Below are 15,972 nucleotides of genomic sequence, written 5' to 3' on the forward strand. Positions count from 1 at the left end.
TGTTCCCGCATGCTGGCGCGAGTCTATTGTTGTACCGATCCCTAAGCCGGGGAAGGACAAGCACTTGCCTTCCAGTTATCGACCCATCTTGCTTACCAGCTGTGTCTGTAAGGTGATGGAGCGAGTGGTTAACTCTCGTTTGGTTTGGCTGCTCGAATCTTGATGCCTATTTACCAATGTACAATGTGGATTTCATAGGCGCCGCTCTGCTGTTGACCATCTGGTTACCTTGTCGACCTTCATTATGAATAACTTCTTGCGGAAGCGCCAGACTGTGGCTGTGTTCTTTGATTTGGAGAAGGCTTACGACACCTGTTGGAGGGCAGGCATTCTCCGCACCATGCATACATGGGGCCTTCGCGGTCGCCTCCCTCTATCTATTCGTTCCTTTTTAATGGATCGACAGTTCAGGGTACATGTGGGTTCTGTCCTGTCAGACACCTTTCGCCAGGAGAATGGGGTGCCACAGGGCTCAGTTTTGAGCGTCGCTCTCTTCGCCATAGCAATCAATCCAATAATGGATTGCCTCCCAGCTGCTGTATCAGGCTCCCTTTTCGTGGACGATTGTACCATCTATTGCAGCGCGCAGTGTACATGTTTCCTGGCGTCTTCAGCGTTCTCTTGGCCGTCGTTACTCCTGGAGTGTCGCCAATGGCTTCCGTTTTTCTGCCGAGAAGACGGTCTGTTTTAACTTCTGGCGCTACAAAGAGTTTCTCCCACCGTCCTTACGACTCGGTCCCATTGCTCTCCCATTCGTGGAGACAACAAAAGTTTTAGGTCTTACATTTGACAGGAAACTTAGCTGGTCTCCACATGTGTCATATTTGGCTGCCCGTTGTACCCGTTCTCTAAATGTCCTCCGTGTTCTCAGTGGTATGTCGTGGGGAGCGGATCGAACCGTCCTACTTCGCCTATATCGGTCGATCGTCTGCTCCAAGCTGGATTATGGGAGCTTCGTATACTCCTCTGCATGGCCGTCCATCTTACGCCGCCTCAACTCCATACAACATCGGGGTTTACGTCTTGCGATCGGAGCGTTTTATACTAGTCCCGTCGAGAGTCTTCATGCTGAAGCCGGTGAATTGCCACTCACCTATCGGCGCGATATACTGGTTTGTCGGTATGCCTGTCGGCTACTGTCAATGCCCGACCACCCGTTTTATCATTCCTTTTTTGACGACTCTCTCGACCGTCAATACAGGTTGTATGTCTCTGCCCTGCTACCCCCTGGAGTTCGCTTTCATCGCCTCCTTCAACACCTTGATTTTTTCACTCCCTGCAACCTTTCGAGTGGGCGAGAGCCACACGCCACCTTGGCTCCAGGTTCAGGTTCGCGTTCCCCTTGACCTCAGCTCGCTCCCAAAGGTGGTTACCCCCGGTTCGGTATACCACTCCCGTTTTGTCGAACTTCGTTCGAAGTTCATTAATATGACCTTCATTTATACAGATGGCTCTAAGACCAATGACGGGGTCGGGTGTTCTTTTATTGTCTGGGCACAAAGTTTCAAATACCAGCTCCATGGCCATTGTTCGGTCTTCACAGCTGAGCTCTTTGCCCTCTACCAGGCTGTTCTTTACATCTGCCGCCACCGACATTCTGCTTATGTCATCTGCTCCGATTCCCTGAGCGCCATCCAGAGCCTCAGTGATCCGTATCCGGTTCACCCTTTCGTGCACCGGATCCAACGCTCTCTTCAGCAGCTGGTGGACGACGGTTCTCCGGTTAGCTTTATGTGGGTTCCTGGCCATGTCTGTATCCCTGGGAACGAAGCTGCATATGCCGCGGCCAAGGCTGCATTCCTCCAGCCTCGGACAGCTTCTTGTTGTGTCCCTTCATCAGATTGTAGCAGGGTCATTTGTCGGCGCATTTTATCGCTGTGGCATGCCGATTGGGCTGCACTTACGGACAACACGCTTCGGGTCTTGAAACCTCTTCCCGCGGCTTGGACGTCCTCCTCACACCCTTCTCGGCGGGAGGAGGTCGTTTTGGCCCGGTTACGAATTGGACACTGCCGGTTCAGCCATCGCCATCTGTTGACGGCTGCGCCGGCGCCGTTCTGCCCATGTGGGCAATTGCTGACGGTCCGCCACATTTTAACGTCCTGTCCGGATTTTAATACACTGTGTCTTGATCTTGGCCTGCCATGTACTCTAGATGCCATTTTAGTGGATGACCCAGGAGCAGCTGCTCGCCTTCTTCGTTTTATCACCTTGACAAACATGTCTAAGGACATTTGATTATGCTGTTTTTTTTTTTTTTTTTTTTTTTTTTTTTTTTAAACCAAGCCTGTCAATCCGTCTTTTATCGTGTTTTCCCCTTTAGTTGCTGTTTTAAACTTGTGCCTCGTGGTGCATTCCTAACGTAGTCTGGGCGCTAATGACCATTGAAGTTGTGTGCCCTAAAAAAAAAAAAAAAAAAAAAAAAAGCTGATGCCGAGATACATGCATTCAGCAAATTTATGTCAGATAAAGTTTGGACAGCTGTCTGTCATTGTTAATGTCTGTTCATCCAAAGAGGCAAGTATTGCATGTCAGGACGGGCACAAGACAACAATATCATGGGTGTCTATTCCTCAAAGTTTCATTCTCATTGGTGTAGGAATACAGAGTAAAGCTGCAAGCTTTAAGTGCTCAGTGTAGGGGACTATGGTATGGGGGTGTAGACAGTGAGACATGTGAATGTCCAGGAGGCATACACCGGTAGCCAAAAGTGGTTAAGGCAACTGCTCATGATAAGTGAGAAATCTGGATTTGAGTTCCAGTCTGGCACAAATTTTCATGTCACTTTTAGGTTGTACAATATTGTGAAAAGGAATGTTGCTATTCACCACACAGCGGAGATGGTGAGTCCCAGATAGGCACAACAAAAGACTAACAAATATAGCTTTCGGCCAGTAAGGCCTTTGTTGGTGAGACTGCAGTCGTGTGTGTGTGTGTGTGTGTGTGTGTGTGTGTGTGTGTGTGTGTGTGTGTGTGTGTGTTGTCGTCTAATTTGACAAAGTCATTACTGGCCAGAAGCTATATTTATAACAGTATTTTTGTTGTGCCTATCTGCGACTCAGCATCTTCACTATATGGTGAGTAGCAGCTTTCCTTTTCACAACATTGTTACATTCCATCCTGAATTTTCCATTGTTTAATAGGTAGTACAACTATACCTAACACAGCCAATGCCAAGATTTTTGCATTCAGCAGATTTCTTTCAAATAAATTTCAGATGTTTGTCAGTCATCATTAATGTTTTTTTTCTTTATCCAGGCATACAAGTAAAGTTTTATTTTTATCCATTATTATAGCAACCAAAATTTTCCTTATAAAATAATGCTGAATAGAGTCTACATTATTTCAGTATGTTGGTCATTTTTGCAATCAGCCATGTTCATCCACATCAACAAATTAAACATGAGTATTGTGTTCAATTTTAACATGTAAATTCCTAGAGATTTTAATATCAAACACACAGAAAATGGGGTTCTACTTACCAAATGGCAGTATACGAGAAAATATAACACTAATGCCAGCATTTGAGTTAGTGTTTCTCCATCAGTAGTATAACACTGCTCATTGTTTTCACATGTCTACCTCGTTTTCAGTCTTTCAGTTTCTTGTCTCTGACTTAAAGCTTATGGTGGTTATTATATTTCCCTTTGTCCTGTCATGTCGTCTCCCTTGACATTAGTTTCTGGGTGTCGTATTTACTTAATCTCTTCAATGTGCCCCCCCCTTCCTCCATTTTGTACTTCCAAATAGAACAGTTTTCTCACGACTATCAAGATGACACTTTAAAAGTAACTTTGCTTTATTGACATTTATTAATCATAAGTTACAAGAACACACTCACGCAAATCTTGCCTGGTTTCATGTTTGAGTGAAAATAATCATAAATGAACATTAAAATATTTTGAGTGAGGAGGAATACATGCTTACCAGTAATCAAAACAGGAATGAGCATGACTCCAATCCAAGAACAATGCAAGATAATTTTTTGAGACTGCTGGGCACTTGTGAAATGAGAGAATAAAATTAATAAAAGCCTAAAGGTTGGTTGGGTAGGTGCTAGAGGGAAATAAAAGTGTGTGTGAATGATGGATTGAGAGAGACAGCACTTGCAGGAAGGGTATTAAAGGAAACAAGATTTAATTTCCATGGTACTAATGAAGAACCAAAAGAAATCAATGGCTCATTGGTCATGATTAAATCTCTGAAGCTGCATATGAGAATAAAAGATAAGAGCAGAACAAAAATAATGTGACAGTGTTGAAAGGAAGTTGTAAGATCAGATGATGAAATTGAAGAATAATAATAATAATGATAATAATAATAATAGTAATAATAATAATAGTAATAATAATAATAATAGACAATCCACCAAACATAACAGACATGGAACACTTCTGGAGCAACATATGGTCAAACCCGGTACAACATAACAGGCATGCACGGTGGATACAAGCAGAAACACGCACATACAAGATAATACCACAAATGCCTGAAGCGATAATTTTGCAGCATGAAGTCACCCAAGCAATTAATTCTACTCATAATTGGAAAGCCCCTGGAAAAGATAAAATAGCAAATTTCTGGCTAAAGTAGTTCACCTCAACACATTCACATCTAACTAAATTTTTTAACAGTTACATTGCAGACCCATACACCGTCCCTGATACACTTACACATTGAATAACTTATCTGAAACCTAAAGATCAAGCAGACACAGCAAACCCAGCAAAATATCACCCCATAACATGCCTACCAACAATATACAAAATATTAACTTCAGTCATTACACAGAAATTAATGACACAACAACACAGAACAAAATTATAAATGAAGAACAAAAAGGCTGCTGCAAAGGAGCACGAGGATGTAAAGAGCAACTGATAATAGATGCAGAGGTGACATATCAAGCTAAAACTAAACAAAGGTCGCTACACTATGCATACATTGATTACCAAAAAGCTTTTGATAGTGTACCCCATTCATGGTTACTACAAATATTGGAAATATACAAAGTAGATCCTAAATTGATACAGTTCCCAAACATAGTAATGGAAAATTGGAAAACCACACTTAATATCCAAACAAATTCAAATAATATCACACCACAGCCAATACAGATCAAGCGTGGAATATACCAAGGAGACTCATTAAGTCCTTTCTGGTTCTGCCGTGCTCTGAACCCACTATCCAACATGCTAAATAATACAAATTACGGATACAATATTACTGGAACATACCCACACAAAATCACACATTTGCTATACATGGATGATCTAAAACTACTGGCAGCAACAAATCAACAACTCAACCAATTACTAAAGATAACAGAAGTATTCAGCAGTGATATAAATATGGCTTTTGGAACAGACAAATGTAAGAAAAATAGTATAGTCAAGGGAAAATCCACTAAACAAGAAGATTCCATATTGGATAACCACAGCGACTGTATAGAAGCAATGGAAAAAACAGATGCCTATAAATATCTAGGATACAGACAAAAATAGGAATAGATAATACAAATATTGAAGAAGAACTAAAAGAAAAATATAGACAAAGACTAACAAAAATACTGGAAACAGAATTGACAGCAAGAAACAAGACAAAAGCTATAAATACTTATGCTATACCAATATTGACCTACTCATTTGGAGTAGTGAAATGGAGTAACACAGAACTAGAAGCACTCAATACACTTACACAATCACAATGCCACAAATATAGCATACATCACATAGTTTCAGCAACAGAAGGATTGACCTTAAGCAGAATGGAAGGGGATTTATCGATATAAAAAACCTACATTATGGACAGGTAGACAATTTAAGAAAATTCTTTCTAGAACGAGCAGAAACTAGCAAAATACACAAAGCAATCACTCATATAAATACATCAGCTACACCACTGCAATTTCATAACCACTTCTACAACCCTTTAGATCACATAAATCAACAGATACAAAGAAAGTAAATTGGAAAAAGAAAACACTACATGGCAAGCACCTGCATCATCTAACACAGCCACACATCGATCAAGACGCATCCAACACATGGCTAAGAAAAGGCAATATATACAGTGAGACGGAAGGATTCATGATTGCAATACAGGATCAAACCAGATATTACAGCAAGCATATTATTAAAGATCCCAATACCACAACAGATAAATGCAGACTTTGCAAACAACAAATAGAAACAGTAGATCACATCACAAGCGTATGTACAATACTAGCAAATACAGAATACCCCGGAAGACATGACAATGTAGCAAAAATAATACAGCAACAACTTGCCATACAACATAAACTAATAAAACAACACGTTCCCACATACAAGTATGCACCACAAAATGTACTGGAGAATGATGAATACAAATTATACTGGAACAGAACCATTATAACAGATAAAACACCACCACATAACAAACGTGGCATCATACTCACCAATAAAAAGAAGAAATTAAAACTACTAATCGGAATATCCATACCCAATACAACAAATATACAGAAGATAACAGGAGACAAAATTGAAAAATACGTCCAACTGGCTGAGGAAGTCAAGGACATGTGGCATCAGGATAAAGTTGACATTATACCAATTACACTATCAACTACAGGAGTCATACCACACAATCTCCACCAGTACAGCAACGCAATTCAGCTACATCCAAACATATGTATACAACTACAGATATCTGTAATTATTGATACATGTTCAATTACCTGAAAGTTCCTAAATGCAATGTAACATATACCGTACAGTTAAAAGAAAGTCACGCTTGATCAAGGTCCGCGTCACTTTCCATTTTTAACCAGACATGACATCTGAGAAAGGAAAGAAAATAATAATAATAATAATAATAACATGAAAAAGAGGAGGTTATCATTTCTAAGACACCTGTACAGAATTGACAAAACCAGACTAACCAGAAGGATATTTGACTATCTGTGGTAAAAAAAGTCAACAACATGTATTAAGGAAGCTCGTAAGGATCTGCAAAGGTTCGACATTCAGGAAGTTCAGATGTTAAATAGGGGTACATTTCAGACCATTATTCAAAATTTGGAAGCATTTCAAGACAAAAGAACTAAGAAGACTGGAAGACCTTGAACGGATGAACAGAAACAAGAACACAGCGTCCATGTGAAGGAGTACTGGAGAAAGAGGAAACTTCAGACAAAGAAGAAATGAAATTGTAGTGTGATCCTAAGTGGTCAGTTCACAAATACATAATAATAATATTATGAAACTGTATTAGAAAGAGACGTAAGTGCTGAATCATCGAAAAAACTGTGCGTAAATGAAAAGTGGGGCCAAAAGCAAGTTTGGGAGGAAACGGAGAAGATTAGACGACACTAGCTAAAGGCAAGGGGGATCAGGTGCAGTGTTGGAGGCTGTAGGGTGGGGGAATCTGCCCAACAACCTAACCATAAAAATTCCTTTCTCTGGATCTTACCCCAACTTTTGAGATTCTGCCCGTCCCTGGACCACATAAACCTGGTACTGCAAAGAGACATCTTCATAGCACAGGCATCCCAGATCCACCTCTACTGCCTCCACAAGATAATCTACTGTGCAATACTTGCTACATACCTCACGTCTCTGGAATTGGTGCTTGGTCTCCAGCACCTGCAGGAGCATTCCAGATACCACCTCCATAAGTAATCCAACCTAATGACCTCTTACTGCTTGCTGCCTTGGGACATGACTCTCCAACCCGTATCCTACCCACAGTGTTCCTCCTCACTAACCCTTCATAGCACCCAGACCCTGCCTAGCTCACCTTTCCAACTTGCCCCCCCCCCCCCCCCAAAAAAAAAAAAAACAACCTCCTTGCCAACACCCTACCAAATCCAGAGCCTAAGCATCCACACAATACTGTTGTTAAACTTTTCACCGAAACCATCAGCCCCCGTAGAAGTTTCAGTCCTATCCAAAGGTGTGACGTTTAGCCTGACACACAAATTTAACCAAGTTTCACTCGTCAAAGACCTACTCTCCTTCTGATCCCTGCTATGAAAACATTTCTTTGCCACCAATTCCTCCATACAGATTCTGTCCCAGAAGTAGAGGATAGCCTCCAGTCCCTGCTTAAAGCCTTATCCCTTCCCAGATCCTCACTCTTGAATCTGTTTCCCTCTGCACACTATGACACCCCACACAACCACTTTCTACATGCTCCCCAAAATCCATAAACCCAACAATACCGGACACATCATTCTAGCTGGTTATTTTGCCCCCACTGAAAGAATTGCAGCCATCATTGAGCAGCACCTCCACCAACTACCCGAATGTAGCCTCCCACGTCAAAGATACCAACCACTTCTTCACCAACCCTCCACCATCCCCACCCCTTAAGCTCCTAGATCCACACTCTACTTCAGACTCAAAACCCATTACTTCACTTCTCATACACCTTACTAACTTTATCCTAACTCTCAACTGTTACTCCTTTGAGGGGAAGGTTTACAAACAAATCCATCGCACAGGCATGGACACCTATATGGCATATTCGTGTGCCAATCTGTTTCTGAGCCATCTAGAGGAGACCTTTCTAGCCTCCCAAAACTCCAGACCCCTGGTCTGGTCTGGTTCTGGTTCATTCATGATATCCTCATGATCTGGACTCAGGGCCAAGACACCCTATCCTCATTTCTTCACAACCTCAACATCCTCACCCTTTCTCTTCACCTGATCTTCCTCAACCCAGTAGCCAGTTGCTGTGGCCAAGCGGTTCTAGGTGCTTCAGTCCGGAACAGCGCTGCTGCTATGGTCGCAGGTTCGAATCCTGCCTTGGGCATGGATGTGTCTGATGTCCGTAGGTTAGTTTGGTTTAAGTAGTTCTAAGTCTAGGGGACTGATAACCTCAGATGTTAAGTCCCATAGTGCTTAGAGCCATTTTTGAACCTCATTCCAGTGTGCCACCTTCCAAGACACTGACCACCTCCTCTCTAATGGCTCCATTCACACCTCTTAAACCCACCAAACACCAGCTTCACGTGCATTTTAACAGCTGTCATTTCTTACACACCAAACAATCCCTGCCATACAGCCTGGATGGTGTATCTGCAGTGACAAGAACTCCTCTGCCCAGTATGCTGAGGGTCTCACAAAGACCTCCACAGACAACCACCATCCCCTTGAGATAGTCCGCAGACAGATCTCGTGTGCCATTTTCCCACACACCACAATCCTCCCCACCCCCAAGAACCAGTTACAAAAGAGTGCGAAATTATCCTGGCCTCAATCTATGGTAAGCTACTGTCCTCACACCCCCTCTAACAATCAGTTTCTGCCCCCCCCCCCCCCCCCCCCAAAAAATCACCTATTCCCTATTCCAATCTCCACTCCCTCTTTGTGTGCTGCTATCTGCAACACACAGAACACACTTTCCCCTTCTTCGTTCCTCTCATTTTTCGCCGCTCCCCACCCCTCCCCCCTTCTCCCTGCCCCAAAGACTCCCAACTGTGTGCCTGTTGGGGAATCTATTCCCTGCACATTCCAACGGGCAGCATTCTTCCCTCCATTCAGCCATACCCTGCTATCCCTTTTGCTTCCTGTCCCTTCAAATTGCTGCTTCCGTTCAATGTGCCAGTTACATTCCAGTCCGATCTGCCAAAGATAGCAGTTGTGTGTGTGTGTGTGTGTGTGTGTGTGTGTGTGTGTGTGTGTGTGTTTTTTCTGAAGAAAGGTTCGTCCAAAAGCTAAATGTGTAACTATTTTTTTGTTGTGCATGACTGCAACTTGATGTATTATCTTTTCTTAACATTTCATCTCAGTAATGTTCATTAGGCTATGGTCACATCAATCTTTTCACTATGTTCAAATCCTGGGATGCTACTTCCACACTATTTAGAGAGAATTCTGTGATGGTTCAAAGGTATGGGAAGAGACGTTGTTCTGAAGCTCTGAGTCAGCTTGTGAAATATATTCAAATAAAGTATTTATTAATACACTGGCTGCAAACAGAATTTAATTAGTTTCAAGTCCGTGTATGGCATGCAGTTTTAACATGATTATGAATGTTCATGAACTCATCAGTCACTGGCGCAATGCTATGACCAGAAGCAGTGATACAGATTTGCTGTGAAAGCTTGAACAATGTTCATAATGTGTAATATACACTGATGAAACAAAATATTATGACCACTGTCAACCATGGGGTTGTATGCTACCTGGTGTCTCTGAAGCAACATGATGCAGTCAGTATAGAAAGTATACAAGTGGAGCTGATATAAATGTGAATCACACTAGCTAAATCACATTAGCTATGATATGGACAGGATGAGGAAAATCTACTGACATATACCATATTGTGTGGCCCAGTGCATGGGAATGAACATCTCAGAAACAAGGAAGCTGTTCATGTGCTGTTGGCATGAGCATTTACAGATAGTGGTTGAAGGACAGTGAAACCACGAATATCCGATAAGTTATTGGACATAGACGCTTCATGACAAATTGTGGTTGGAGTTTTTCGTGCTCTGTAAAGTAGGGCAGGGCAAGTCTGACTACAAAGTACAGTTCTGATGCAGGCCCAAGGGTTTCAGAGAACACCATTTAGCGCATATTGTTGAACATGGCACTCTGCCGCAGTGGGCCTCTGTATTCCCATATTGGCCCAACAACATCATGCGTGATGATTGTAATGGGTAAGGAATCGAGATTGAGCCATGTGTCAGTGGAGATGTGCTGCCTTGTTGGATGAATAACATATTGTTACGCAGGTTGTGGGTTGTGTCTGGATATGCCATCATCCATCAGCTGCTCGAAATGTGCACCACACTACAGGCACAGGCCACTGGTGACAGTATTATAATCTGGGAGACATTCATCTGTGGTATTAGTCAAAGGCAATATAACAGCTGTGGGCAAGATGAACATTATTGCAGACCATCTGTATCCCTTCATCATTGACGTCAACCCCAATGGTGATCACATTTCCCAGCAGGATAACTTGCAATGTCACCAGACCAGAATCCTTCTACGGTAATTTATGGATATGATAGAGATGCCATGGTAATGTCTTGGACACCAGATTCACGTCACCAGAACACAGTGGAACACACGCATGGGATGCTTTCCGGTGTCAGCTTCGTACACACGAACCACCGGCCCATTATTCATGGAATTAGATGACCTGTGCATAGACATCTGATGTCATGTACCTCCAGAAACCTACCAAGAACTCGTCAAATCCATGACATGCAGAATCCCTGCTGTATTGTGTTTCAGACATGGACCAAAATAAAATTTTGCAGGTAGTCATAATGTTTTGGCCCATTGGTGTATGAATAACCAGAAACAAAACTGAAAACTGTAGGTCATTTATTCATATCCCTATGATGAATGAAATTAATTTGAATTCCAATCTTCATAACTGGCAAAAGACAGTAATTGTTATGCAAAGCATCAATCAAATCAAGATCTTTAAGTTTGCTCTACTACAAGTGCTTTTCTCGTGGAAATTCAACAAAGCTAGCACTCCGCAGAGTTGTCCCAGAACTGGATGCGACCACCTCGGTTCTGAGTTGAGTGGAAGGGATCATCAAAATATTTTGGCATTTGGGGGAGAAAGTTTGTGATTGAAATTTCGTGAAATGACCTCATCAGCCAAAAGACTTTGATTTTATAAATGCCTCCCTAACTCACTTATCATATCTGTGATAACATAAAACAGGCTTATCTTCAAACTTTTTTGGTTCTCCATCACTCCCATTCAGTAAGGGTCCCATACCACTGAACAGTACTTCAGAACAGGACAGAGAAATGTAGTGTAGACACTCTTAAGTAGGTTTATTGTACCATCAGCTGCTGTGCCAGTAAAACTGTCACTGGTTTGTCTTTCCCACAAAATTTTGTATATGATGGTTCAAATTTAAATTGTTCTTAACTGTAATTGAGAATTTCTAAATTTATGTAATTCTTCATGTAACCAAAATTAAACAATTTTTAATATGCATGTTGAAGATTTCACACTTTTTATTGTCAAGTCATTTGCCACTTCTTGCACCATGCGGATATCGTCTCTGAATAATTTTGAGATTTCAAACAGTGGGAAGTCCAGGTTGATTGTCTAACAACTTCACTAGGTGATAAATAATGGTGTCATATAAAACAATATAAAATAGCTGCTTAGATCATCTCTTAAATCATTTATATAGGTAACAACAACGAAGTGCCTATAACACTTCCTTGGAGAACCCTAGATATAACTTCTGTTTCACTAGATGACTTCCCATCAAGTACTGCATACTCTTATCTTTTGGACAGGAAAATTGGAAGAAAGTGAGTGAGGAATTTGTGCAATTGCTACAGCTCTGACATATCATTTCCATAGATACTGTGTATACAAGATTGGAAGGTAAGAGATGAGGTACTGGCAGAATTAAAGCTGTGAGAACGGGGCGTGAGTCGTGCTTAGGTAACTCAGTCAGCAGAGCAGTTGCTCATGAAAGGCAAAGGTCCCGGGTTCGAGTCTCAGTCCAGCACACAATTTTAATCTGCCGGGAAGTTTCATATCAGCACTCACTCCACTGCAGAATGAAAATTTCATTCAAGATTAAACTGTTTTTGTGTGTGTGGATCAGATTCCATATTAAAATGAGTTCCCATAAATGACTGACTGTTGGAGTCAGTTCAGAGAGCATAGGACTACGGTTAGTATGAGTCTGTGCTGTCCTTGTCAGATTTCATGTTAATGACTATTTATTTAACTGCAATTTTTAAGTGATACTTGTGAAACTGTTCGTGAATACAGTCTTGGAATGAATTTTTTTTGTACTATACCTGCTTACTTGGTTGACTAAGCTGGTTGATGGAAGAGTGTTTCTGAGCTGGCACAAGTGTATTTTGCAAGGCTGCAGGATTTTCAAGTCTAAAAATTCAAACTGAAAGAGTACAGTTGCTGGGTGGTTGTTGGGTGTTGCTGCTGGTTGGAGAAAATTAGTTAGAAATTATTTCCTGGTATATAATTAAGTAACTTTTAAGTTTAGCCAAACCTAGTTAGGATTTCCAGGATGTCCTCATAGAATCCCTGTTCTATTCTGGTCTGACAGTGGGTGGGTGGTTATCTAATCCTAAAGGATTGTGGCCTTCAGCTTGGTATTACTATTTTTCTCCATTTTCATTTCCTTTCAGTTTGCACTTTTGCCATCCTAAACAAGGCTACAGTGGATTTGCTAAACAGTATAATTTTAGTTACTTGACAATATTATGTTCTTATATTTGTCACAACTAATACGAATCATTTCAACTGTTGAGCACTGCTGGTTATAAATGAGAAATAAATGAAATTTGTGCAATGACATGTGATATTTGGTTTTTGTTTTAGGTGAGTTTATCCGTAATCTCGTTGCACTGGAGAGTGGAGGCAGTGGTGGCGTTGTGTGGCGAATTCGGGCAAATGAGACTAAACTTGTGTGTGCTGTTGGTAGTCGAAATGGTACTGAAGAAACAAAACTGCTTGTGTTAGATTTTGATGTGGACCCCAAGCAATGAATATTCATGAGCTCCAGTCCATAATGAGCTGTTGGAGGATCTATATACATTGGCATTCACAGTGGGTAGTGTCGACTGAAATGAGCTCATAATTTGCCCACTGTGCATAATGCATCTTCATCTCACAGGGACAATTCATGTGTTATCAGACTTTTTTCTGATAACCAGCTTTCATTTTAAGCAGAAAATATCAGACACAAGTATTTATTTTAATGAGTTGTCAACTGTTGTGAAACACTTTTTTCATTCGTTGCAGTACCTTCTGCCAGTGTATATTTCTGTATCCTCATTTTGATATGGCTATTTTGAATTTTTTAAATTTCGTTTACAACAGATACCTTCTTGCAGAACCTAAGAAATAATGTACCTTTTAATTTCTTTCAGATATTGGAATGTACAAATCTGTGTGTTGAAGTTTCACAAGTGATTCCAAATTGCACTTCCATCTTCCCCTCCCCGTGTGTGTGTGTGTGTGTGTGTGTGTGTGTGTGTGTGTGTGTGTGTGTGTGTGTGTGTATCCTTAAAATGGGGCAGGGGCAGGGACAGAGGAATGAGAGGAAGATGATGTCTTAATTTCTCATGCTCTGCCAATGTTCTTGTAATTCCAGGTCTGCAAGATAGCTATTTGCTGTACTTACAGAAAGCTTTCAGAATTTTAAAACCTAATTTAATGACTTAAGTGATTAGAACAAAATGTACTGATCAGTATGTGGTATCTTAATGTATCGTGTGATACTAAAATTTTGATACCTGGAGTTCCAGGCTTTGTGGAGGCATTTCTTTTAAATCAAGTGCAGGACACTTTAGAAAATTTTAAATTTGATTTTGGCACTGTACTTTGCAGCTGCTCCCAGAGGTTACCAGGGAACAGAAGTGTATTGTAAGTAACTGCAATAGAAGTGAAATTCTGTTAGTTTTGTTAATAAACTGTTCCATCAGTGTAATTCACTAATCTGGGTAAAATTTACATATTGAGGCTGCCAGCAACTGGTCAGTTCAGTTGAAAAAACCTTTACAGAAATCTTCAGGAGTAATACGTTGCCATTAACTATTTTAAGACCAAATTATTTGTAAAAAAAATTTTTTTTAGTTACTTGTAAATCAACTGTAAATATAACAGTCAGAAAGTTAACTGTTGGTTGTTTTTTACTCATTTGTTAAAAATTATAAAGCTATATGCTGAAGCAAGAAGCCTGTTTTGCATAATGCTGTGAAGTGGTGCATGAAAACATATACTGTAAGATCTGCATATTTTACATCGAATGTGTAACAATAAGTGAGGGAAAATTGAGGAAGATAACTTTTAAATCTCTTGTTTATTTCTGACATTGTAAGATGTATTTAATACTCATGATTTCTTTTTTCCTTCCCTTTTTTTACCCCTCTTGTAATACATTTCTTGTCAGATTCTAGTATATCTTTTGTATCATGAGTACACATGAGAAACATTGCTCAAAATCACCTTTTTGTAAAATGTTATGTAATATACATGTAATAAATTGTTTACTAGTGCAACATGAACGCCACATTATATCGCATAGTTGTTTCAATTCATTACCACAATCTCCAAAGAAAAGGGAGAAACATGAGTGGCAAGGGAAATTTCTTGGGTTGAGAACACCTACATAATTTATGATCAAATACGTTAATGTGCAATTTCCAAGAGGATGAAAGTGACCTTTATTTATTTGCAACTATTAAATTCATAGTTACTGTACATTTTTAAATGACTGAACTGTACTTTTGTGCTGTAATTAAATCTTTTGTTAAAAAGTATTCTAGCAGTGTGTTGGAAGAGTCACTATTTATTTAGCAAGAAAAAAAACTCTGTTGGCGATCACTCAGTAGTAGTGCAAATTATCAGGATGACAAAATAATGTTTCTCTAAAAACTCTGGTAACACGCAGTAATATCTTTAATCTTTTATTCCTTGTACCCACAAGAAACACATTATTTAGTAACATCATTTGTAGACAATAGCTCAGCTGAATGCTTTACAGGAGGAGTCAGTGTTTTATTAATAGAATGATTCATTATATTAATTATCTGCTGCACATTAAGGTACCTCGTTAAGAGAATAATGCATTTGCTGTAATCATTCAGCAAATGATCGTAAATCGATATTTGCTAAAAGAAAGAAAGAAAAAAAAAAGCACATCCATATGAAGGTGGTAATAACAGCAGTGGAAAAGGCAAAAGCAAGAGAGCTGCACCTTGTTTCTTGTGTTTCAAAGAATTTAATAGTCAAGGTGTTTTTAATTGTAAACGTGAGCACCAAATGCACACACTTTTTTTCTGCCTTTCTGTTTGTGTTCTTTTGTTGTCATTATATTTGCAAACATTAGCCTACTAATCCTCCTAAAGCTTCAAAACTTTTCATTCAGTCTTTAAGAAGGCGCTTGCTAAAAATGACTTTTGACCAAATTAAGAACAATATGTGACAGTAACACACATTTCAGGAATCAAAAATTGGATT

At 40.3% G+C, this 15,972-nt stretch overlaps 1 protein-coding gene across 1 annotated transcript in view; it reads left to right on the forward strand.

Annotated features, from left to right (window-relative positions):
• LOC124795110 (F-box/WD repeat-containing protein 7) overlaps window positions 1-15,272 on the forward strand; it is a 149,508-nt gene extending 134,236 nt beyond the window's left edge. The window contains exon 12 of the mRNA XM_047258962.1: window positions 13,330-15,272. Within this exon, the coding sequence (XP_047114918.1) occupies window positions 13,330-13,496 (167 nt within the window). The 3' untranslated portion in view covers window positions 13,497-15,272. The remainder of the gene's footprint in view (window positions 1-13,329) is intronic.
• The last annotated feature ends 700 nt before the right edge of the window (window positions 15,273-15,972 follow it).

The sequence above is a fragment of the Schistocerca piceifrons genome, chromosome 4, assembly GCF_021461385.2.
Source record: "Schistocerca piceifrons isolate TAMUIC-IGC-003096 chromosome 4, iqSchPice1.1, whole genome shotgun sequence".
Lineage (NCBI taxonomy): Eukaryota > Metazoa > Arthropoda > Insecta > Orthoptera > Acrididae > Schistocerca > Schistocerca piceifrons.